Source organism: Salvelinus namaycush, chromosome 3 (assembly GCF_016432855.1).
Source record: "Salvelinus namaycush isolate Seneca chromosome 3, SaNama_1.0, whole genome shotgun sequence".
Taxonomy (NCBI): Eukaryota; Metazoa; Chordata; class Actinopteri; order Salmoniformes; family Salmonidae; genus Salvelinus; species Salvelinus namaycush.
Genome location: NC_052309.1, coordinates 43,169,996 through 43,195,710, shown reverse-complemented (window position 1 = coordinate 43,195,710; position 25,715 = coordinate 43,169,996). Strand labels below are relative to the sequence as shown.

Here is a 25,715-nt window from a genome sequence, read left to right as displayed (position 1 = left end):
GACAGTAGTCTCTCTCCACAGACATTCATATACACGTGACAAGCAAGATTTCAATTATGGCTTGTGAAAGTACACAGAAAGTACTTAAGACACACTCCAGCTATATTTTTACTTTTTCTGTTGAGGAAAATTATGTTTTTTAGACACATGTGTAAACTTCATGGAGTAGGCCATTCAAGGAGTTGGTCTGATGGTGCCAATGGCGTTGAAACATTCTCAGCACGTTTCCTAAAAGTTCAAACATGATTGAGGGTAGATATATTTATATATATATTTTTTTCCCTTCAGATCTTTCATATATATATATATATATATATATATATATATTTATTTATATATATTTTTTCCTTCAGATTTTTCATATATATATATATATATACAGTATCAGTCAGAAGGTTGGACACACCTACTCATTCATGGGTTTTTCTTTATTTTTTACTATTTTCTACATTCTACAATGTAGAAAATAGTAAAAATAAAGAAAAATCCTTGAATGAGTAGGTGTGTCTTAGAAGAGCAATAGAGCCGTCTGTAGCACAGGCGAAGTTTTTTCCCCCACTGATTTATACAGGTAAAATCCCACTGGGATTTAAATCTATTTTGTGAGCAAGGAAAGGCATTTTTTTTTAAATATTGTAAAATGAGTTCATTAGGTTTGTATCCTTCCCCCTGCTATCCCTCCTCCAGCCAAAACAGCTGTTCTGGAACAGTGATTGCACCAAGCGCTGCCAGTGCATCGGCCGTAATCTCATCCAGTGTGACCCGCGCCGCTGCAAGGCCGAGGAGGAGTGCGCCCTGCGCCATGGCGTGCGCGGCTGCTTCACCCAGCGCTCGCAGCACTGCGTGGCGTCCGGTGGCGGTGTCTTCAGGACCTTTGACGGGGCGTCCCTCCGCCTGCCTGCCTCCTGCTCCTTCGTGCTGTCCACCAACTGCCACAAGCTACCTGACCTCTCCTTTCAGCTCATCGCAAACTTCGACAAGTGGAGCACGCCCAACCTCACCACCATCTCCCATGCATACCTCTATATTAACGAGGAGAATATCCTGATCTCTGGGAGCACCGTGAAGGTGATGGGGAGGGATTGAGGGTAGATTTAATGGATGAATTAAAGGGTGGTTAGATGGTTGGATGGATGGTTGAGTGCATGGCCGCAGGAAGATGATTTGGGGTGGGGGTGATGTCAACGGGTGCATTTTATTTTTGCATCGCGATCATCTGTTTATTTTGGAGAGAATACATGTGAAATTTGGGTGTTTTTATTAGTTTGAGGTTGGATGGTGAGTCATGTGTATAGTTACATATATCATACAATTATTTGTGTGTGTGTACTTAAAAAGTCTGACCACGAGTGCATGAATCTCACAGCCTGTCCTCCCCCCAACCAGGTGAACGGCACTCCTGTGTCGTTGCCTTTTGTCACGGGCCTGATGACGCGCGTCTCCACATCGGAGGGCTTCCTGGTCATCGACACGCCGCAGGACATCCAGGTGCGGTACAACCGCTTCAACACGCTCAGCATCACTATGGGCCAGCGGCTGCAAAACAAGGTTTGCTGTTGTTTTCCCTTATGGTTGGAGAACATTAGGTAAGCATTATGTAGAACATTACATGGTTATTGTGAAGCATCTTTGGGTTTTAGAAAATAACTAAGAGAGCTATAAAATAGCATGTATTATTATTTGTAAGGTGTGCGGCCTTTGCGGCAACTTCAACGGAGACCCCACTGACGACTACATCACCTCCCATGGGAAGCCGGCCATCAGCGCCCTGGAGCTGGCCCAGAGCTGGAAGACCAATGGCATGCAGAACAGGTGAGGGGGAGAGGAGCCATGGGGAAGGGGGGGGGGGGGGGGGGGGCATGGGAGAGATAGACAGTTAGTGGTTAAAGTGACAGTTCTATTAAAAAAAATATATTTTAAAAAACCACCCTATGGTGTTGTTGCTTCCTCCAAGCCATTGAAAAATGTGTTTGCTGGTTATTTAGCAACGTCCAGAATCTCCTAGGATTTATGGAGAATGTAGTGGTGCTAGTTGAAACATATTGTATCATTGGTGCATTCAAAAGCATGGATGGATCTGCTAAACTCTACCTCTACCTCCCATCTCTTCACCTTCTCTCACTCCAGCTGTGATGAGACCCAGTACATAGCGCTGGCCCAGTCGTGTGAGAACACAGCTGTGTTGGGCCTCCAGGGCGAGGAGGGGTGCCAGAAGCTCACCCAGATGAAGGGCTTCTTCCAGCCCTGCCACGGCCTGCTGGACCCCAGGCCCTTCTACCAGTCCTGCTACCTGGACGGTTGCTACAACCACCACAAGGCCCAGGTGTGCGGCTCGCTGGCTGCCTACGCCGAGGCCTGCCGCTCCCTAGGCACGCTCACCACCAAGTGGATTGCCCAGGAGAATTGTTGTAAGGGCACAGGCATGGGGACGGTCATGGGGGCATGGCGCCACTGGCAGGAGAGAATGGGTTTCTGGAAAGGGGTTACAAGGGGAGGTACAAGGGTGAATATTGATAAAACATGATAAAGAATATTCAGAACACTAAGACCCTCAAATTCAAATCTGGATTTTGAAGGCAATTCCACTGCTTTTTTTCCCTAATCAGGGACTGGTAGCCCTGCAAACAATTCTGTGGCAAAGTGTGTCAAATATGCAGGGCCAGACTAAGAAATTATATATACAGTGTGTGTGTGTATATATATATATATGTGTATATATATATATATATATATATGCTACAGTAGGCTTCTAACTAACATTTCCAGTGCCACACTGACTCCCCTAATGATGAAGGTGAAGCCGTAGGCTACTCACGGGGATGGCCAATGCGCTCGTCGTGGCATTAGCCCATCTCAAGATGAGTTACTTTGAAAAACATTTCTGCTGTTAGCAAAAAATTGGGTGTTGAGAAAAAGAAAATCTATTGGTTGTACAAAGATTAGTATTTCCAGCAGTAGGCATTTGCTTTCCAAACAGTACGATTTTCCCGCGATTGTATTTTGAAATCTGCAAAAGAGGCATACTGACAGCCGCAACCAACCATAGTCAGTCAAAGCTCCCATTCAAGTCAGGAGGACTGGCATCCATAGATGACAGTTCCCACTCAAATCAGGAGGACTGGCATCCATTGCTAGTGTACCCATGAGTTTAAAACCTCTACCGCTTCTCTCTCCCGGATCCGGGATCCCCCCCATCAAAAAAGCTGACCAGCATAGCCTAGCCTAACGCGACAGGGATATCATATAACATAATTTTCATGAAATCACAAGTCCAATACAGCAAATGAAAGATAAACATCTTGTGAATCCAGCCATCATTTCCGATTTTTAAAATGTTTTACATCGAAAACACAATATGTATTTCTATTAGCTAACCACAATAGCAAAAGACTCAACCGCATATTTTCAGCATTTTTCTACCGCATAGGTAGCTATCACAAAACCGACCAAATAGAGATATAATTAGTCACTAACCAAGAAACAACTTCATCAGATGACAGTTATAACATGTTATACAATAAATGTATGTTTTGTTCGAAAATGTGCATATTTGAGGTATAAATCATAGTTTTACATTGCAGCTACCATCAAAAATATCACCAAAGCAGCCAGAATAATTACAGAGAGCAACGTGAAATACCTAAATACTCATCATAAAACATTTATGAAAAATACATGGTGTACAGCAAATGAAAGATAAACATCTTGTGAATCCAGCCAATATTTCAGATTTTTAAGTGTTTTACAGCGAAAACACAATATAGCATTATATTAGCTTACCACAATAGCCAAACACACAACCGCATTTATTCACTGCATAGATAGCATTCGCAAAAACCAGCAAAAGATATAAAATTAATCACTAACCTTGACCAACTTCATCAGATGACAGTCTTATAACATCCTGTTACACAATACATATATGTTTTGTTCGAAAATGTGCATATTTAGAGGTACAAATCGTGGTTTTACATTGTGAATACGTAGCCAAAATGCACAAAATTCTCCGGAGATATTTTGGACAGTCACCTAATCTAATCAAAGAACTCATCATAAACTTTACTAAAAAATACATGTTGGACAGCAAATGAAAGATACACTAGTTCTTAATGCAATCGCCGTGTTAGATTTTTTAAAATAACTTTACCATAACAAACAGCTTACGTTATAGCGAGACAGCGCCCGCAAAAAGGAAGGAAAATAGGACTAAACATTTTTCCACAGAAATACGAAATAACATCATAAATGGTTCTTACTTTTGCTGAGCTTCCATCAGAATCTTGTACAAGGAGTCCTTTGTCCAGAATAAATCGTTGTTTGGTTTTAGAATGTCCTCTTCTCCTGTCGAATTAGCAACATTAGCTAGCCATGTGGCGCGAACATGCCCAAATTCTCCTGACGCAAAGAAAGGAAAATTCCAAAACTCGCAATAAACGTTGAATAAACTGATACAACTCGGTTGGAAAAAACTACTTTATGATGTTTTTATCACATCTATCAAATAAAATCAGAGCCAGAGACATCCACCGTCCACCGTCTATACCGAACGCTTTTCAGAAGCCAATGCTGATGTCCTTCCCGCGCCTAGGTAGAGAAAGGAAATTGTGGTCACGTCATTCCAAGAGCTCTTGTTCGACCTCAGATCAAGCTAGACACCCCATTCCACCTTCCACTGCCTGTTGACATCTAGTGGAAGGCGTATGCAGTGCATGCAAATCCATAGAAATTAGGCAATTGAATAGGCAGGCCCTGGAACAGAGCATCGTTTTCAGATTTTTCACTTCCTGTCTGGAAGTTTGCTGCCAAATGAGTTCTGTTTTACTCACAGATATAATTCAAACAGTTTTAGAAACTTGAGAGTGTTTTCTATCCAATAGTAATAATAATATGCATATTGTACGATCTAGAATAGAGTACGAGGCCGTTTAAATTGGGCACGATTTTTTCCAAAGTGGAAATAGCGCCCCCCTATTGACAAGAAGTTTTAACAGTCAAATTGCCAAGGTAAGAGGTTCTAAAACCTTTCTATGGATGAATTGTCTATGGCTACAACGCAAGAAGCTGTATATTTAGTGCACATGCTGCCCAAACTGCTGCCTTCCCAATTGTAGACATACCGGTAACTACCAAAATAAAGGAAACACGTGAGTAAACAAGGGATACAAAGTATATGTTATGGTGTTGGGTGCATTTTCCTGGTTTAAGACCACTTGTAGAATCTATGCCAAGGCTCATTGAAGCTGTTCTTGCAGCCTTTTAAGACACTTTATGTTGGTGTTCCCTTTATTTTGGCAGATACCTGTATGTGCTTGTGATAACTTAATCCACAGTTATTTTTTTATAAACTATTGATCCTCTGTAGCAAAATTATGCTCTCTGGTGTATTTTAAACATTGAGAGTGGTCTCCTGTGGTTGGATAACTCACACAATTGACCAGTGACATTTATTTATTATGAAGTTTACACAGTGGACACACCTACTCATTCAAGGGTTTTTCTTTCAAAGTTCTTGAAATGTTCCGCATTAACTGACCTTCATGTCTTAAAGTAATGATGGACTGTCGTTTCTCTTTGCTTATTTGAGCTGTTCTTGCCATCTTTACAAAATAAGGCTACAGTGGGGAAAAAAAGTATTTAGTCAGCCACCAATTGTGCAAGTTCTCCCACTTAAAAAGATGAGAGAGGCCTGTAATTGTCAGCATAGGTACACTTCAACTATGACAGACAAAATGAGGAAAAGAAATCCAGAAAATCACATTGTAGGATTTTTAATGAATTTATTTGCAAATTATGGTGGAAAATAAGTATTTGGTCAATAACAAAAGTTTATCTCAATACTTTGTTATATACCCTTTGTTGGCAATGACAGTGGTCAAACGTTTTCTGTAAGTCTTCACAAGGTTTTCACACACTGTTGCTGGTATTTTGGCCCATTCCTCCATGCAGATCTCCTCTAGAGCAGTGATGTTTTGGGGCTGTTGCTGGGCAACACGGACTTTCAACTCCCTCCAAAGATTTTCTATGGGGTTGAGATCTGGAGACTGGCTAGGCCTCTCCAGGACCTTGAAATGCTTCTTACGAAGCCACTCCTTCGTTGCCCGGGCGGTGTGTTTGGGATCATTGTCATGCTGAAAGACCCAGCCACGTTTCATCTTCAATGCCCTTGCTGATGGAAGGAGGTTTTCACTCAAAATCTCACGATACATGGCCCCATTCATTCTTTCCTTTACACGGATCAGTCGTCCTGGTCCCTTTGCAGAAAAACAGCCCCAAAGCATGATGTTTCCACCCCCATGCTTCACAGTAGGTATGGTGTTCTTTGGATGCAACTCAGCATTCTTTGTCCTCCAAACACGACGAGTTGAGTTTTTACCAAAAAGTTATATTTTGGTTTCATCTGACCATATGACATTCTCCCAATCTTCTTCTGGATCATCCAAATGCTCTCTAGCAAACTTCAGGCGGGCCTGGACATGTACTGGCTTAAGCAGGGGGACACGTCTGGCACTGCAGGATTTGAGTCCCTGGCGGCGTAGAGTGTTACTGATGGTAGGCTTTGTTACTTTGGTCCCAGCTCTCTGCAGGTCATTCACTAGGTCCCCCCGTGTGGTTCTGGGATTTTTGCTCACCGTTCTTGTGATCATTTTGACCCCACGGGGTGAGATCTTGCGTGGAGCCCCAGATCGAGGGAGATTATCAGTGGTCTTGTATGTCTTCCATTTCCTAATAATTGCTCCCACAGTTGATTTCTTCAAACCAAGCTGCTTACCTATTGCAGATTCAGTCTTCCCAGCCTGGTGCAGGTCTACAATTTTGTTTCTGGTGTCATTTGACAGCTCTTTGGTCTTGGCCATAGTGGAGTTTGGAGTGTGACTGTTTGAGGTTGTGGACAGGTGTCTTTTATACTGATAACAAGTTCAAACAGGTGCCATTAATACAGGTAACGAGTGGAGGACAGAGGAGCTTAAAGAAGAAGTTACAGGTCTGTGAGAGCCAGAAATCTTGCTTGTTTGTAGGTGACCAAATACTTATTTTCTACCATAATTTGCAAATAAAATCATAAAAAATCCTACAATGTGATTTTCTGGATTTTCTTTTCTCATTTTGTCTGTCATAGTTGAAGTGTACCTATGATGAAAATTATAGGCCTCTCTCATCTTTTTAAGTGGGAGAACTTGCACAATTGGTGGCTGACTAAATACTTTTTTGCCCCACTGTATCTTCTGTATACCCCCCTACATTGTCAAAACACAACTTATTGGCTCAAACGAATTAAGAAGGAAAGAAATTCCACACATTTACTTTTAAGAAGGCACACATGTTAATTGAAATGCATCCCAGGTGACTACCTCATGAAGCTGGTTGAAAGAATGCCAAGAGTGTGTAAAGCTGTCATCAAGGCAAAGGGTGGCTACTTTGAAGAATCTCGAATATAAAATATATTTTGATTTGTTTAACACTTTTTTGGTTACTACAGGATTCCATGTGTTATTTCATAGTTTTGATATCTTCACTATTATTCTACAATGTAGAAAGAAGTAAAAAATAAAGAAAAACCCTTGAATGGGTAGGCGTGGCCAAACTTTTGATTGGTACTATATATATATGTTTATAGAACGGGTGGGTCTAATCCTGAATGCTGATTGGTTAAAAGCCAATTTAAAATTCCAGCCGGTGTCTATTCCACAAGATACCACCGGCTAAAGCTATGACGTTAAAATGCCTATTTACTCTGTTCCATCTGACTGCCCAATCCACTATTTCATCAGCTCAGGCAGGGAAGTTATAAACTTGATCTCCACTGTAAAAAGCATCTAGACATTATCTCACATTTCTTTTAGACTAGCATTTGGTTTTCAACAGCGGAGATTTATATAAACCTTGCTGTCTGTCTCTCTGACATTTGCAACATTGTTTCAATATTCAAATGTGATCTTCAACTGTCCCATAGTAATGAATCTGGGCTTTGATTGGCTCGGAAAAGTAAAAAGAGGTGGTGTTTCTTTGGGACCATCAGGCGAAGTCCTAAAAACGTATTTAGGGACGTCCCTCTGAACAAGCTGGGAACTAGACAAAAAACTTCAGAGGACCTTGACAGAACGTACTATGTTTTAAACTATGTCATTTGAACACAGGAATGTTCTTTCAACGTTCCCACGAAACGTGTCTAGAACATTAATATCTTATATTCCGAGAACATCACAACCATGTTCTATGTATGTTTGGTTGTGACGTTGATGGAATATTCTCCTAACCCTCAGAAAACTAGACACATGAATGTTCTTACAACGTTCCAATGAAAAGTGTCTACAACATTAATATTGAATATTCTGAGAACATGGTAACCATGTTCTGGGCAAGTTCCGTTTGACATTAAGGGAATGGTCTCTGGGAAACAGTCCTTGCACATCACTGGAAGATTCATATGAAAATATTAGGTAATGACCTAATGAGACTCTAAAGGGAACATTCTCCAAAGTTGTGGGAACATTTTTTTGTTAGCTGGGAGGTGTGTGCAATTAAATGATCAGGTAGGACAGAAAACCAGCAGTACTCTGGACCTTGTAGGGTAAGATTTGAATACCCCTACTTTAAGGTAACATACAGAGTTCGGCAGGGGTAGGTCCGTTAACACAAAACACATTATGCAATGGTTATGGCTTTCATTGTTACACAGATGATACACAGTTAACTGAGGTGTAGCTGTGGGGTCAATGAATTACTTGGGTGTGGATCCAAAACTTTGAGCATGCGTTGGTGTCCGTGGGGGAAATTTCAGGGAAATTTGATTTATGTTTCTCTAAACTGAGCATCAGGCTATTCAAGAATGACAGTCAGTTCAGTTGTGTTCTCATGGGTGAGTGTTAGTGGTGTGACAGCTAACATTGTTCCTGGATCTGTCTTTAGCAGAATGGATCTACGACCCTTGTGCAGGAGAGATCTGCACCAACAACACGTGTGAGCAGGAGAACGGGGGAGACCTGTGTGGCTGCCCTGAGCTGCCCAACAACGCTGGTGGTGAGTGCGGGGGGGGGGGGGGGGGGTTGATTGTTAGGGCTAGACAAGAATAGAGACAAATGTAGAAATGTCTTTTCTTTTTATCTCAGTCATTTATTTATCATACTCGGTCTCATTTTGATCAAATCTCTTACAAGCGATACCTGGGTTGTGTTCACTAGGCATGAAATGGAAGTAAACCGTTTGAACACGACTTAAGGCCAAGTCTAGAAACTGAATACTGGGTAGCTACCGTATTCTTATGATTCTCAAGCCCTGTGTTTTCCTGCCAGGCGAGGATGACATAATCCAGGCGGAGGTGACATGTAAGCACGCCCAGATGGAGGTGTCCATCTCCAAGTGTAAGCTCTTCCAGCTGGGCTTCGAGCGTGAGGACGTGAGGATCAACGACCAGTACTGCCCCGGCATTGAGGGAGAGGACTTCATCTCCTTTCACATCAACAACACCAAGGGCCATTGCGGCGCCATTGTACAGGTAATTAACCACAGATTGAGGGTCAGTGGATCATTTTTCAATTCTAACCTTTATCAATAGGGGTGTGATAATATATCTGTCCCTGTATCAGTGGTCTCCTTCCACATAAACAACACAAAGGAACAGTGTGGGTCTATCAGAAAGGTAGCCACAGATCTAGAGTCGGATTAGTCTACCTTTAATCAGAACTGTAATCATTAACGGGATGAAAAATATCTGATCCTGGATTATTGGTTAGAGTGCTACTTCCACCTACGGGTGGCGAACACGTCTTAGGCTTGTGACTAAGGGCTAATAGAGCTCCATTTTCCTGGTGAGAAACTGCTATAATCCGTGTAGCCAATAGGGTAGATCTGTCCTCCTACACTGCAAAAAAGTGAAATCTAAGTAAGCCTAAATATCGTATATTGAGTGATAAATCTCTTAAAATTATTTTTTTTTCAAGTTTTTTCATGCAAAGCTAAATGAGCTAATGTCATTGACAGATAGGTTTGCTTATTTTAACCTAAAAAAGGCTTAATACAGGTAAAGGCTTAATACAGGTAAATTATCTGCCAATGACATTAGATAACTTACTTAGTAAAAAATATATATATATTTTTTTTTATCACTCAATAGAAGATACTCTACTTGACCAACAATATGTGGACACCTGCTTACTAAACATCTCATTCCAAAATCATTAATATGGAGTTGGTCCCCCCTTTGCTGCTATAACAGCCTCCACTTCTGGGAAGGCGTTCCACTAGATGTTGAAACATTGCTGCGTGGACTTGCTTCCATTCAGCCATGAGCCTTAGTGAGGTTGGTCACTGATGTTAGGCGATTAGGCATGGCTCGCAGCCGGTATTCCAATTCATCCCAAAGGTGTTCGATGGGGTTGAGGTCAGGACTCTGTGCAGGCCAGTCAAGTTCTTCCACACCGATCTCGACGAACCATTTCTGTTAGGGCCTCGCTTTGTGCACGGGGGCATTGTCATGCTGAAACAGGAAAGGGCCTTCCACAAACTGTTGCCACAAAGTTGGAAGCACAGATTAATCTAGAATGTCATTGTATGCTGTAGCGTTAAGATTTACCTTCACTGGAACTAATGGGCCTAGCCCAAACCATGAAAAACAGCCCCAGACCATTATTCCTCCTCCGCCAAACTTAACACTTGGCACTATGCATTGGGGCAAGCAGCGTTCTCCTGGAATCCGCCAAACCCAGATTCGTCCGTCGGGACTGGCAGATGGTGAAGCGTGATTCATCACCCCAGAGTCCAATAGCGGTGAGATTTACACCACTCCAGACAACACTTGTCATTGCTCATGGTAATCTTAGGCTTGTGTACGGCTGCTTGGCCATGAAAACCCATTTCATGAAGCTCCCGACGAACAGTTCTTGTGCTGACGTTTCTTCCAGAGGTAGTTTGGAACGCGGTAGTGAGTGTTGCAACCGATGACAGACAATTTTTACACGCTACTTGCTTCAGCACTCGGCGGTCCCATTCTGTAAGCTTGTGTGGCCTACCACTTCGCGGCTAAGCCGTTGTTGCCCCTAAACAATAACAGCACTTACAGTTGACCAGGGCAGCTCTAGCAGGGCAGAAATTTGACAAACTGACTTGTTGGAAAGATGGCATCCTATGACAGTGCCACGTTGAAAATCCCTGAGCTCTTCAGTAAGGGCATTCTACGACCAATGTTTGTCTATGGAGATTGCATGGCTGTGTGCTCGATTTTATACACCTGTCAGCAACTGGTGTGGCTGAAATAACCGAATCCACTAATTTGAAGGGGTGTCCACATACTTTTGTATATACAGTGTATTTAGGCTTGCTTAGATTTCACTTTTTGCAGTGTATCCAAATTGCCAGTAGGGCTCCATCTTACTAGTGAAATCTCTTCCCAGATCAATAGTCATACTATACCTACTGTATTGACGGTTATTGTCTGGAATTTCTATCTTCAAAATGTGAACATTTTATTTTCTACCAGTCCAACGGCACACACATCATGTACAAGAACACGGTGTGGATCGAGAGTGTGAACACAGGCAACATCATCACCAGGGACAAGACAATCAACGTGGAGTTTACCTGCGCCTACGAGCTAGACATCAAGATATCCTTGGAGACTGTGCTCAAGCCCATGCTCAGGTTAGAGGACCTTCTTTTTCTCAACACTAGGGTTGCAAATTTTCCAAAAATTCCCAGGTTTTCCAGAAATCCCAATTGTAAGATTCCCAGAATCAGAAGGGAATTAGCAGGAAATCTAGAATACTTGAATAAGGTTTTCTGGGAAACCTGGGAATTTTGGGAAAGTTAACAGAATTTTGCAACCCTACATGATGAAATGTAGTCTGAAATATGCATTTATTTTGGTTTTATATCTATACATTTATGTGAACGATAGATATACAGTATGTGCCATGTCACATTGGACAAGGAGACAAGAGATTGCACACAACCAATGTTTTCCATTCCCTGACTTCCCTCTCTCCATCTCCCCCCCACCTTATCTCTCTCTCTCTCTCCCAACCTCCCTCTCGCTTTCTCTCTCACTCCCTCTCTCCAGTGTTATCAACCTCACCCTCCCCACCCAGGAAGGAAACTTCATCACTAAGATGGCGCTGTACAAGAACTCCTCGTACCGCCAGCCGTACCGCGAGGGCGAGGTGGTCCTGAGCACACGGGACGTCATCTTTGTGGGGGTGTTTGTGGAGGGGGCCGACGAGGACCAGCTCATCCTCATTGTCAATATGTGCTGGGCCACGCCGTCCCGCTACAGCAACGACCACCTCCGCTACGTCCTCATAGAGAGAGGGTAGGCTCAACACCTACAGCCAAAACAGCACCCTATCCATTATTAGGCTCGGGAAATTATTGCAACTTTCCCAATGTAATGGGTGCGTGCTGGTGGCAGGGAAGTCAGGCGCAGGAGAGTGAACTTGGTATAAACGGAGCAGTTTAATAAAGGCTAAAAAACTCAGAAAACCAATATATACAAAAGACGATATAAAAGGGTACAAAACCCGTCGCACACCAGAACATGACTTGCACAAAACATACAACAAACAATCACCGACAAAGACATGAGGGGAAACAGAGGGTTAAATACACAACATGTAATTGATGGGATTGAAACCAGGTGTGATGGAAGACGAGACAAAACCAATGGAAAATGGATCAGCGATGGCTAGAAGGTCGGTGATGTCGACCGCCAAACACCGCCCGAACAAGGAGAGGGACCAACTTCGGCGGAAGTTGTGACACCCAAAGGTTTTCCAGAAATCCTGGCTGTAGGATACTGTAAGACAACAAAGGAAAGGACCACACTAACTTCTCCTTCTTTGTTCCAAAGTTGTTCCAACGTCAAGGACAACACCATCGGCATGGCTGAGAACGGGGTGTCCCTCACCTGTCGCTTCCACGTCACCGTCTTCAAGTTCATCGGGGACTACAGTGAGGTCCACCTCCACTGTGACGTGTCACTGTGTGACCACGAGACCAATGCCTGCAAAGTGGTGAGGAGATCCTGAACGCTGCACACTGAACATGGTGGTGACCACTGAACACAGGTTCATATTACATCAGGAACTACTTTAATCTGTCCAGGAAACTGTCCAAAAGTGTTAATACAATGGCTAAGCTTACAATGGCTACGTTATTCCACCTTATCACGTGTGTGTGTGTGTGTGTGTGTGTGTGTGTGTGTGTGTGTGTGTGTGTGTGTGTGTGTGTGTGTGTGTGTGTGTGTGTGTGTGTGTGTGTGTGTGTGTGTGTGTGTGTGTGTGTGTGTGTGTGTGTGTGTGTGTGTGTGTGTGTAGAACTGTCCCCACAACAGGAGAATGTACTCAGACTACAGCGATCACAAGGAGCAGATCCTCACTGTAGGACCCATCAGAAGGCGAGGTACACATCAGTGTTGCCCTAGTGTGTGTGTGTACTGTATGTGTGTATGTGATACAGTCACGTCACCTTAATGTATGAGTGTGTGTATTGTCTGTGTCTGATGTCCAACTGCAACATCTGCATGCATTATGTTTGTGTAAATACTAGTATGTGTGTGATTGAATCATTTTGTGTTTATGTGTGCATATTAGAGTCGGACTGGTGTGAGGTGGGTAACGGAGGCTGTGAGCAGATCTGCACCAGTAAAGGGATGGGAGCTATGTGTAGCTGTGTGACTGGGGTGCTGCAGAGGGACGGCAAGAGCTGTCGAGGTAAACACACATCATCCTCTCACATCTATACAGTGCTAATAAATAATATGGGTCATTCTACGAATACTGCGTTTAAGGTAGTGTAATTTTGTTAAAAATACATTTATTTCACCAAATTGTACCATTCTGTCATAAAGAGCAACTTCATAACAAACATGTTTCCCAACTCAATAGGTTCAATGAAGAAAAATTACTATAACAGTGACTAGGGTTGCAAAATTCCGTTAACTGTCCAAAAATTCCCAGGTTTTACAGAAATCCCGGTTGGAAGATTATCGGAATCAGAAGGGAATAAGCAAGAAAAATGTAATCCTCAAATCAGGATTTCTGCATAATCTGGGAATTTGGCAAAGAAAAAAGGAAGTACAATGTACGAGAGTTGGGGTCAATTAAATTTCAATAGACTGAATTGAAAATGTATTGATCCCACGCACTGTACAGTGGGCACATACTCAGTCTTCATTTTGAAGGTACTTACAGTGCCTTCAGAAAGTATGCACACCCCTTGACTTTTTCCAAATGTTATTGTTACAGCCTGAATTAAAAATGTTTTAAATTGAGAGTTTGTGTCACACAACACCCCATAATGTCAAAATGAAAAGCTGAAATGTTGTGTCAATAAATATTCAACTCCTTGTTATGGCAAGGTTAAATAAGTTCCGGAGTAAAAATGTGCTTAACAAGTCACATAATAAGTTGCATGGACTCACTCTGTGTGCAATAATAGTGTTTAACATGATTTTTGAACGTATCATAACAATGGCTGGAAAAGAGCAAATGGAAGGGAAACCATGTATTTTGATACCATTCCACTCATTCCACTCCAGCCAATACCACAAGCCCGTCCTCCTCAATTAAGGTGCCACCAACCATCTGTGACACATACAATTATCTGTAAGATCCCTCAGTCGAGCAGTGAATTTCAAACACAGATTCAACCACAAAGACCAGGGAGGTTTTCCACTGCCTCGCAAAGAAGTGCACCTATTAGTAGGTGGGTTAAAAAAAGCAGACATTGAATATCCCTTTGAGCATGGTGAAGTTTTAATTACACGTTGGATGGTGTATCGATACACCCAGTCACTACAAAGATACAGGCGTCCTTCCTAACTCGGATGCCAGAGAGGATGGAAACCAACCACTCACGGAGTTCACCATTAGGCCATTTGGGGACTTTAAAACAGTTGAATGTCTGTGATAGGAGAAAACTGACCCAACAACATTGTAGTTACTCCACAGTACTAACCTAATTGACAAAGGGACAAGAAGGAAACCTGTACAGAATAAAATATTCCAAAACAATCATCCTGTTTGCAACAAGGCACTAAGCTAGTACTGCAAAAAAATGTGGCAAAACAATTAACTTTTTGTTCGGAATACAAAGTGTTATGTTTGGGGCAAATCCATTACAACACATTACTGAGTACTACTCTCCATATTTTCAAGCATAGTGGTGGCTGTATCATGTTATGGGTGTGCTTGTAATCATTAAGGACTGGGTAGTTTTTTCCAGGATAAAAAAGAAACGTAATGCCAAGCGTCGGCTGGAGTGGTGCTAAGCACAAGCAAATTTATAGAGCAAAACCTGGTTCAGTCTGCTTTGGTATTTGGTATTTTATTAGGATCTCCATCGGCTGTTGCAAAAGCAGCAGCTACTCTTCCTGGGGTCCACACAGAAAATGAAACATGACATAATACAGAACATTAATAAACAAGAACAGCTCCCCGACACTGGAAGATGAATTCACCTTTCAGCAGGACAATAGCCTAAACCACAAGGCCAAATATGCGGTACACTGGAGTTGCTTACCAACAGGACATTGAATGTTCCTGATTGGCCTAGTTAGTTTAGACTTAAATCAGCTTGAAAATCTATGGCAAGACTTGAAAATGGCTGTCTAGAGATGATTAAAAACCAACTTGAAGAATTTAAAAAATAATAACGTGCAAATATTGTACAATCCAGGTGTGCAGAGCTCTTACAGACTTACCCAGAAAAACTCACAGATGTAATCGCTGCCAAAGTTGATTCTAACATATATTGCCTCAGGAGTGTGTTGACTTCGTGGCCCATCTCATGGTTTACAACTCACTAAACCATAGCTACAAGAAAAGTAGGGGATAGTGCAGTATTTTCTCCTAATTATAGAATAGAGATGCCCTGTTACAAAGACAACCAGTTCACGACTTGGAGGAGCATTCCCTTTCTGATCCGAGATGCGTTAGAAAGTTACATTTTACAGTATTTTTAAAATATTGTTTTCCAGTATTTATAGTACTTTTTCCACTGGTATTAACTTGTTATTTACTAGGAAATTATGTGGTATCAATGGTACTTTCTTGTTCTTGGGTCGTTCCACAAAATGATTGCCTTTTGCGTCCCTTTGATATTTTAAGAAGAAATTGTGCACCATTATTTACTTTTAAAAGCCTGTTATATTCAGTGAAGTGCCCTTTAATATAGACCACATGAAGAATTCAATAAATCAATTTTTAATATGGATAAAGACTTCCTAAAGTTCCAAAATCCAGCATTTTCTCAGTTCACCCTCTGTGACATCCTGCAAGATTTTAATCCACTTAAGCCCTGCATTTCTCAAAATTGTCACAATGATTGTAAAGCCCTAGTTATTTTGTTGCTTTAGCAAAGTCATTTCTAAAAATGTCATTAGTAATTCATTTGAAGGTAAAACACTGACCCTTATTTTAAGGTCAACCCTGTTTCATGTACTCTTGTTTTAATATGGTGAAACTATTCCTTTGAAAAAAACTATTCTAAAGAAAGAGTGAACATCTAATAGTCAAATCATACCATAAAAGCAGGTGAGCTGGTTCTAGTCTTAAAAAATAATAATTATGAAGCTTGCATTCAATTGCCCCGCTCTGTTGCACACAAGCGTCCATTTCCACTGTCACAAGGGGATTTATGGTTGATTTCAGATAAAATCGTCAACCCTGTTACGATCAACCCTGTTACTTTATTTGGCACTTACTGTACTATAGTCTTTTTTTTCTCTTTAAAAAAAAAAGTTTAACTTTATTATAGAATGTTAAAATTAGGTGAAATGAAAAGTAATTTTTCACCAAATTCACCAAATTGGTGGAACGACCCACTTATACAACACAATTGGTAACTACTTGTTAATCAAATACAAGATTAATACAAATCAATCTTCAAGAAACAAGCACGTAAATCATTAATACTGTATTGTTACCATTTTACCATCTACTTTTTAAGTAATGCCTGGTTATTTCGGAACCATAATGTAAAGTACCACCAAAATGTTTTATTTGATACCAAAACCACCGGGGTTCTCTTCTTTCTCATCTGACCTTCTATTCTACCCTTCATAAGATTCTATTTTTTTATTCCCTCCATGCAGCTGTCAGCTCCAGCGTTGACCTTCGACCCCTTGTTTTCCCTCTGGCTCTTAGCACCGTGGTCTCCGTGCTCCTCACTCACACACACAATTCCCTCTTCTCCTAACCCTGGGCGGACAGTCAGAGAGAGAGAGGAGGGAGGGAGAGAGAGACAGATAAAGAGAAGAGGAGAGCAGTATAACACGAAAAAACAGCAAACCAGAGGAGAGCAGACATCTACACGTCCTACTTACTGTCACAGAGACTGCCACAGCAACCAATCACAGAGCAGAGAAGCACTTCCCACCCGTTGCACTAAACAAAAACAACAACAACTCACAAGACTGGGGCACTGGATCACAATGGAAAAAGCCCTCCAAAAGAGTCTCTCTATTCACGTATACTTTAGCTAGACAGCAAAAAGTCGGTATATTTCATTTAACAAACAGCATAGTGAGTTAGTACTAGATACAGTGTTTTTTTTATGAGAGGTGAGGGCATAGTTTGCCCTACATTTATCTTTGATAGCAAAGCTTGGTTGCTAAAATGTTTTTAAAATAATTGTATCATTATTTATGTGTGAAGTCAGAGGCTGTGTATGTGAATCGATTACCTGTTCCCTTCTCAAACCCTAATCCCCTACTCTGAAACTACAGTATGAGTCTCAGTAACATACAAAGTAATGCTCTGGTGCAGTGGTTCCCAAACTTTTTATAGTCCCGTACCCCTTCAAACATTCAACCTCCAGCTGTGTACCCCCTCTAGCACCAAGGTCAGCACACTCTCAAATGTTGTTTTTTGCCATCATTGTAAGCCTGCCACACACACATTATAAGATACATTTATTAAACATAAGAATGAGTGTGAGTTTTTGTCACAACCCGGCTTGTGGGAAGTGACAAAGAGCTCTGATAGGACTATGGCACAAATAATAATATAATAAAAATCAATAATTTTGCTCTTTATTTAACCATAAATTATAAAACTTTATTTGTTCATCAAAAATGTTGAATAACTCACCACAGGTTAATGAGAAGGGTGTTCTTGAAAGGATGCACATAACTCTGCAATGTTGGGTTGTATTGGAGAGAGTCTCAGCCTTCACTAATTTTCCACACACAGTCTGTGCCTGTATTTAGTTTTCATGCTAGTGAGGGCCGAGAATTCACTCTCACATAGGTACGTGGTTGCAAAGGGCATCAGTGTCTTAACAGTGCGATTTGCCAAGGCAGGATACTCTGAGCGCAGCCCAATCCAGAAATCTGGCAGTGGCTTCTGATTTAAATTCAATTTTCACAGAACCGCTTGTTGCAATTTCGATGAGGCTCTCTTGTTCAGATATCGGCAGGTGGACTGGAAGCAGGGCATGAAAGGGATAACGAATCCAGTTGTTTGCGTCATCCGTTTTGGGAAAGTACCTGCAGAACTGCGTGCCCAACTCACTCAGGTGCTTCGCTATATCATATTTGACAATGTCCGTAAGCTTGAGTTCATTTGCACACAAAAAATCATACAATGATGGAAAGACCTGTGTGTTGTCCTTATTAATGCAGACAGAGAAGAGCTCCAACTTCTTAATCATAGCCTCAATTTTGTCCCGCACATTGAATATAGTTGCGGAGAGTCCCTGTAATCCTAGATTCAGATCATTCAGGCGAGAAAACATCACCCAGATAGGCCAGTCATGTAAGAAACTCGTCATCATGCAAGCGGTCAGACAAGTGAAAATTCAAAAAAACTTGTCAATACATTGCCCCTTGATAACCAGCACATTTCTGTATGTTGTAAAAGCGTTACATGGTTGCTCCCCATATCATTGCATAGTGCAGAAAATACACGAGAGTTCAGGGGCCTTGCTTTAACAAAGTTAACCATTTTCTCTGTAGTGTCCAAAACGTCTTTCAAGCTGTCAGGCATTCCCTTTGCACCAAGAGCCTCTCGTTGGATGCTGCAGTGTACCCAAGTGGCGTCGGGAGCAACTGCTTGCACGCAAGTTACCACTCCACTATGTTTCCCTGTCATGGCGTTTGTGCCATCAGTACAGATACGAACACATCTTGACCACCAAAGTCCATTTGATGTCACAAAGCTGTCCATATATCCTCTACTGTTGTCCTGGTTTCCAGTGGTTTGCGGAAGAGGATGTCTTCCTTAATTGACCCCCCATAAACGTAACGGACATATACCAGGTGCTGTGCCAGGCCCGCCATGTCTGTTGACTCATCCAGCTGTAATGCATAGAATTCACTGGCTTGTATGCGAAGCAGTAATTGTTTCAAAACATCTCCTGCCATGTCACTGATGCGTCATGAAACGGTGTTGTTTGATGAAGGCATTGTCTGTATAGTTTTTTTGGCCTTTTCCCCCAGCATTGTCCCAGCCATGTCCATGGCAGCAGGAAGAATTAAGTCCTCCACAATAGTATGGGGCTTGCCTGTCCTAGCCACTCGGTAGCTCACCATATAAGACGCTTCTAGCCCCTTCTTATTAATGGTATCTGTTGCTTTATACATGTCTTACTACTCGAAAGTTGTCTTTGTTCTCGCTCAAAAAACTCCTGTGGCTTATTTTTCAAATTGTCATGTTTAGTTTCTAAATGTCTGCGCAAGAGTGAAGGTTTCCCGCGAGAGAGTAACGGTTAATGTGATTGGATGTTAATTATTTGATTAGGCTACCTGTATTTTACATTGTGTTGTTATTTCGCTGAACACGAGATGGTTTAATATTATTTTTGGCAGTAAATCGAGGCTACTCAGATGAGAAAAACAACTCACTCAAATGTATAGCCCCGTTGGAAAATATAAATGTACTGTTTGAAAATGTGAAGATTTTTTTTATTTTTAATGTGAATCACATTTTTATTTGGCGTACCCCCGACGTCACTGCGCGCACCCCTGTACGCTCACCCTAGTTTGGGAATAACTGCTGTGGTGGATGTGTCTTGAATACCAAAGTGTTTGGCCTCCCGGGTGGCGCAGTGGTCTAGGGCACTGCATCGCAGTGCTAGCTGCGCCACCAGAGTCTCTGGGTTCGCGCCCAGGCTCTGTCGCAGCCGGCCGCAACCGGGAGGTCCGTTTAGGGAGGGTTTGGCCGGTAGGGATATCCTTGTCTCAGTATGTAAAATGTAATAAAAATGTATGCACTCTACTGTAAGTCGCTCTGGATAAGAGCGTCTGCTAAATGACTAAAATGTAAATGGTCATGTCCCACTGACATTTTACGTGCCTACTTCATGGCACATGTGCCAGTCTCAATCGGAAACAGTTCTAAAATAACTCATGTTTCAAATGATGCTTTCAGACACATTTGATTGAAAGAATAATAATATTGTGAAGGTGAAATTCATTCTAAAAAATGTATTTTGGTTAAAAAAAATCACAACATTAATTTTCTAAAGACCGATGTAGAACTGTCCAGACCGATATCAGTATGAGCTAAATATCAAAGTGACCTGGGTCAAATTAAAAAAATATACACTGCTCAAAAAAATAAAGGGAACACTTAAACAACACAATGTAACTCCAAGTCAATCACACTTCTGTGAAATCAAACTGTCCACTTAGGAAGCAACACTGATTGACAATAAATTTCACATGCTGTTGTGCAAATGGAATAGACAAAAGGTGGAAATTATAGGCAATTAGTAAGACACCCCCAAAAAAGGAATGGTTCTGCAGGTGGTGACCACAGACCACTTCTCAGTTCCTATGCTTCCTGGCTGACGTTTTGGTCACTTTTGAATGCTGGCGGTGCTCTCACTCTAGTGGTAGCATGAGACGGAGTCTACAACCCACACAAGTGGCTCAGGTAGTGCAGTTCATCCATGATGGCACATCAATGCGAGCTGTGGCAAAAAGGTTTGCTGTGTCTGTCAGCGTAGTGTCCAGAGCATGGAGGCGCTACCAGGAGACAGGCCAGTACATCAGGAGACGTGGAGGAGGCCGTAGGAGGGCAACAACCCAGCAGCAGGACCGCTACCTTCGCCTTTGTGCAAGGATGTGCACTGCCAGCGCCCTGCAAAATGACCTCCAGCAGGCCACAAATGTGCATGTGTCTGCTCAAACGGTCAGAAACAGACTCCATGAGGGTGGTATGAGGGCCCGACGTCCACAGGTGGGGGTTGTGCTTACAGCCCAACACCGTGCAGGACGTTTGGCATTTGCCAGAGAACACCAAGATTGGCAAATTCGTCACTGGCGCCCTGTGCTCTTCACAGATGAAAGCAGGTTCACACTGAGCACATGAGCACATGTGACAGACGTGACAGAGTCTGGAGACGCCGTGGAGAACGTTCTGCTGCCTGCAACATCCTCCAACATGACCGGTTTGGCGATGGGTCAGTCATGGTGTGGGGTGGCATTTCTTTGTGGGGCCGCACAGCCCTCCATGTGCTCGCCAGAGGTAGCCTGACTGCCATTAGGTACCGAGATGAGATCCTCAGACCCCTTGTGAGACCATATGCTGGTGCGGTTCGCCCTGGGTTCCTCCTAATGCAAGACAATGCTCGACCTCATGTGGCTGGAGTGTGTCAGCAGTTCCTGCAAGAGGAAGGCATTGATGCTATGGACTGGCCCGCCCGTTCCCCAGACCTGAATCCAATTGAGCACATCTGGGACATCATGTCTCGCTCCATCCACCAACGCCACGTTGCACCACAGACTGTCCAGGAGTTGGCGGATGCTTTAGTTCAGGTCTGGGAGGAGATCCCTCAGGAGACCATCCGCCACCTCATCAGGAGCATGCCCAGGCGTTGTAGGGAGGTCATACAGGCACGTAGAGGCCACACACACTACTGAGCCTCATTTTGACTTGTTTTAAGGACATTACATCAAAGTTGGATCAGCCTGTAGTGTGGTTTTCCACTTTAATTTTGAGTGTGACTCCAAATCTAGACCTCCATGGGTTGATAAATTTGATTTCCATCGATCATTTTTGTGTGATTTTGTTGTCAGCACATTCAACTATGTAAAGAAAAAAGTATTTAATAAGAATATTTCATTCATTCAGCTCTAGGATGTGTTATTTTAGTGTTCCCTTTATTTTTTTGAGCAGTGTATATTTTTAGGAACTCAGTTGGGGTCTCAACTTACTGTTGGTAGTTAAAATAGTACAATACACAAGGTGCAAGTTCAAAATTTGGTTGTGCTTCAACAGTTTTTCTCTTGTGTTGTCAGTCACTGACAGTCCCTAAATTAGTCATGTCAGCTAACAATATTTAGACTGGTAAGTTAGTCTAACCAGTTAAACTTGTAGTAATCGTGGTCGAATACGGACCGGGCACCCTGACCTCCAAATTTTCTCTCCGGCCCATGGCAGAATCGCAACATGATCTATGAGATCAGGCTGAAATAACATGCGTTTCAGTAAGGTTGGCTTCTTAGCGTTTATAACCATGGTTATCAACTGTACCGCAGAAATGGAACGTAAATCACAGAAAATAGATGTTGTGGTGGCAGTTGCAGTTGCAGAGAAGTACTGCAGAGGGCTTCAAGGTGTGTTGAACAAGAGTGTCCTGTCCTCCCAGGCTGCCGGCCTTGTGTAGGATCAGATAGGACCAAGTAGTGGAATAGTGGTGATGTTTTAATGGCTGTAGCGTTAGTTGGTAGGCAATTTTTCTTCCCTTTTCACCGTCCTTTTCCCCTTCCCTTTTGTGCCACAAAGCGTAATGAATTCACACTCCAGGTCCCGGTTTCCCAAAAGCATCTTAAGGCTAAGTTCATCGTTAGAACCTTTGTAGGAGCATCGTTAAATCTCCGAGCTGTTTCCCAAAACCACCTTTATTAATGTTGTACTTGAAAACGCTAGTAGGCCTAATCTAATGCCTGCCTCTAGGGATTGGCAAAAATTACAAAATACAATTACAAAATACAAGCACAAAATACCATAAAGATCAATGTATTGACTTAAAATACATGCCTTTTGTATTTTAAAATACAAAAATACATTAGCATGTAGCCAGCCCGAACATCAACAACATTCTCAGTAAAGGTTAAGTCTGCTAAATGACCAAAATACAAATGTGTACATGTGAAAATGAACATACCAAAATAAACAGCAAAGCACACAGGGTTATTGGCCTTGTTTCAGGGCAGAGCTCATCAGAGTAATATTCAGCATGCTTTGCAATTGTCAATTTTTACACTGAACAAAAATATAAACGCAACATGTAAAATCTTGGTCCCATGTTTTATGAGCTGAAATAAAAGATCTCAAAAATCTTCCATAGGCACCAAAAGCTTATTTCTCTCAATTTGTTTGCAAAAATGGGTTTACATCCCTTTTAGCAATTCTCCTTTGCCAAGATAATCCATCCACTTTACAGATGTGGCATATCAAGAAGCTGATTAAACAGCATGATCATTACACAGGTGCACCTTGTGCTGGAGACAATAAAAGGCCACTCTAAAATGTGCAGTTTTGTCACACAACACAATGCCACAGATGTCTTAAGTTTTGAGGGAGCGTGCAATTGGCATGCTGAATGCAGGGATGTCCACCAGAGCTGTTGCCAGATAATTAAATGTTAATTTCTCTACCATAAGCCGCCTCCAACGTCGTTTTAGAGAATTTGGCAGTACGTTCAACCGGCCTCACAACCACAGACCATGTGTATGGCGTTGTGCTGACTTCAACGTTGTGAACAGAGCGCCCCACGGTGGCGTTTAGGTTATGATATAGGCAAGCATAAGCTACGGACAACGAACACAATTGCATTTATAGATGGCAATTTGAATGCACAGAGATACCGTGCCATTCATGTTTCAGCATGATAATGCACGGCCCCATGTCACAAGGATATGTACACAATTCCTGGAAGTGGAAAATGTCCCAGTTCTTCCATGGCCTGCATACTCACCAGACATGTCACCCATTGAGCATATTTGGTATGCTCTAGATCAACAAAAAAAATGGTGTAGAAAAGTATTTAGTATTTTGAAAATACAAATTACAGTACATTGAAAATGCAAAATACAAGATGAAGTGTAGTTCAAACCAGTGTCAAACTACAAAATACTCAGAAGTAATTAAAATACGTATTTCAAAAGCATGTATCGGAAATATTGCCCATCTCTGGCTACCTCAGACCACTGGTAGAACAGCTAACTGGGTCGTTAGATGCTTTTTTTGCACTCCCATGTAATTTATACACAGAAGATTTCCAATAAACAAAGAATCACATGGTTTATCCGCCTCTCTGTTAACACAGATAACTTCAGAACAAAGTTGACTACAAACACAATTGAAACAAACAAGAGATATATAAAAAAAATGCTTCAAATTAAAACCGAGATGACTTCGTTAAATAATAAATACAGTAGGCGATAGGCCTTTTTCAATCATATTGAAATACATGTAATGTTCAATCAACTGAGTATTTTACTACTTGTATAGGTTACTACTGTCTGTAATCTGTCTCAATATATGTCATGTGTAGCCTAACAAGTGGGAAATGATGTGCCAAATCTTGATTTAGTGCATTATTATAGTGGGTGTAAGCATTATAATATTTGCAGCCATAGGTGATATCTTTCTAGCAGCTGATCCTTCGTCATTTTTGTGGAATAATTATAATGCTTAACTAAGATTTGAATGGAGAAAGCTGATACGAGAGCAGCGGTGTTTTTGGAAAATAGGGTGCTTGCCACAGGGCAGCTGTAACAGCATAGTGTCGCCAGCGATAAGGATAGCAGACTGCACAATAAATAACGAATATTGGTAGCCATCTAGATGTTACCGTGGTAGAGTCTACTCAATAGGGAGAACATGAATGGCAACAACACCGGGACACAGTGTCCTCCTTAGTTGTCACAACCCAGTGTCAAAACACTCGTTAACCTAAATTCAATCGCTGTCGGGAAACAGGGCACAGAACAGTATGCAGAAACACAGGGCTTAGAGAAGAGAAGTAGATGAATAGGGCCACACCAGTACCATAGGTGGCACTATAAGCACCTTAAATTGGTTGCTATCGGCCAATACAAATTTGAAGAAGAAGAAAAAGAAGAAGAAATAGACCTCACCTACCTGTTACATGCATTCATGCTCCGTACACTGCGCGCAAGGACATTGCAACTTTATCCCTATCTGGATTGAAAGTGGAGTATAGAATAAATAATGTGCAGATATAGTTAAGGGCAAAATAAATGTTGGTTTGACATCGACACATAAGATACATGTTTTGGACACTCCAGAAAAGTGCCTTCGAAGGTGAGAGATAACATACTTCTATATAGCCTACTGTACAGTAATAGCTCATTGCGATGATGTAACGTTAACTGGCTTAGAGTAAATCGAACGTTGGTTACCGACTGGATTTAAACCTGGTTCCATGTAAAAGGACATTGGTGGACAAGACAACTACTGTTGCTATGGTACTTTTTACCCCCTCCAATGAGGCTTTCTTTCTTGTCTTTCAGATTGTTTATAGCAACGACATGACTACAGCAACAGGTGTTTTTTTGAGTTTATTTGATTAATGCATTAGTAACATTCACATTGGCAGCCAGTGGATTTCCTTGTCAGCCTTGTACCGTTATTTATGTAGCCTATCAAATGTGCACATTTGTGCCTACCAACATAACAAGGTTCTCATAACATTGCATTGGTTGTCTTGATTATCATAACCAGAGGGGTGACACTGAGACTTTCATATTG

General features: G+C 41.9%; 2 protein-coding genes across 2 annotated transcripts in view; both read left to right on the top strand.

Annotated features, from left to right (window-relative positions):
• The window catches only part of LOC120031659 (alpha-tectorin-like), a 32,399-nt gene extending 15,212 nt beyond the window's left edge, over positions 1-17,187 (top strand). Inside the window, exons 13-22 of the mRNA XM_038977458.1 lie at positions 688-1,068; positions 1,387-1,548; positions 1,688-1,812; positions 2,128-2,408; positions 8,908-9,018; positions 9,291-9,493; positions 11,474-11,665; positions 12,081-12,301; positions 12,839-12,939; positions 17,084-17,187. Coding sequence (XP_038833386.1) covers positions 688-1,068; positions 1,387-1,548; positions 1,688-1,812; positions 2,128-2,408; positions 8,908-9,018; positions 9,291-9,493; positions 11,474-11,665; positions 12,081-12,301; positions 12,839-12,939; positions 17,084-17,187 — 1,881 coding nt within the window. The remainder of the gene's footprint in view (positions 1-687; positions 1,069-1,386; positions 1,549-1,687; positions 1,813-2,127; positions 2,409-8,907; positions 9,019-9,290; positions 9,494-11,473; positions 11,666-12,080; positions 12,302-12,838; positions 12,940-17,083) is intronic.
• A 7,924-nt stretch (positions 17,188-25,111) lies between these two features.
• The window catches only part of LOC120031641 (ubiquitin carboxyl-terminal hydrolase 2-like), a 44,982-nt gene continuing 44,378 nt past the window's right edge, over positions 25,112-25,715 (top strand). Inside the window, exon 1 of the mRNA XM_038977443.1 lies at positions 25,112-25,268. The gene's annotated coding sequence lies outside the window, so the exon portion shown is untranslated. The remainder of the gene's footprint in view (positions 25,269-25,715) is intronic.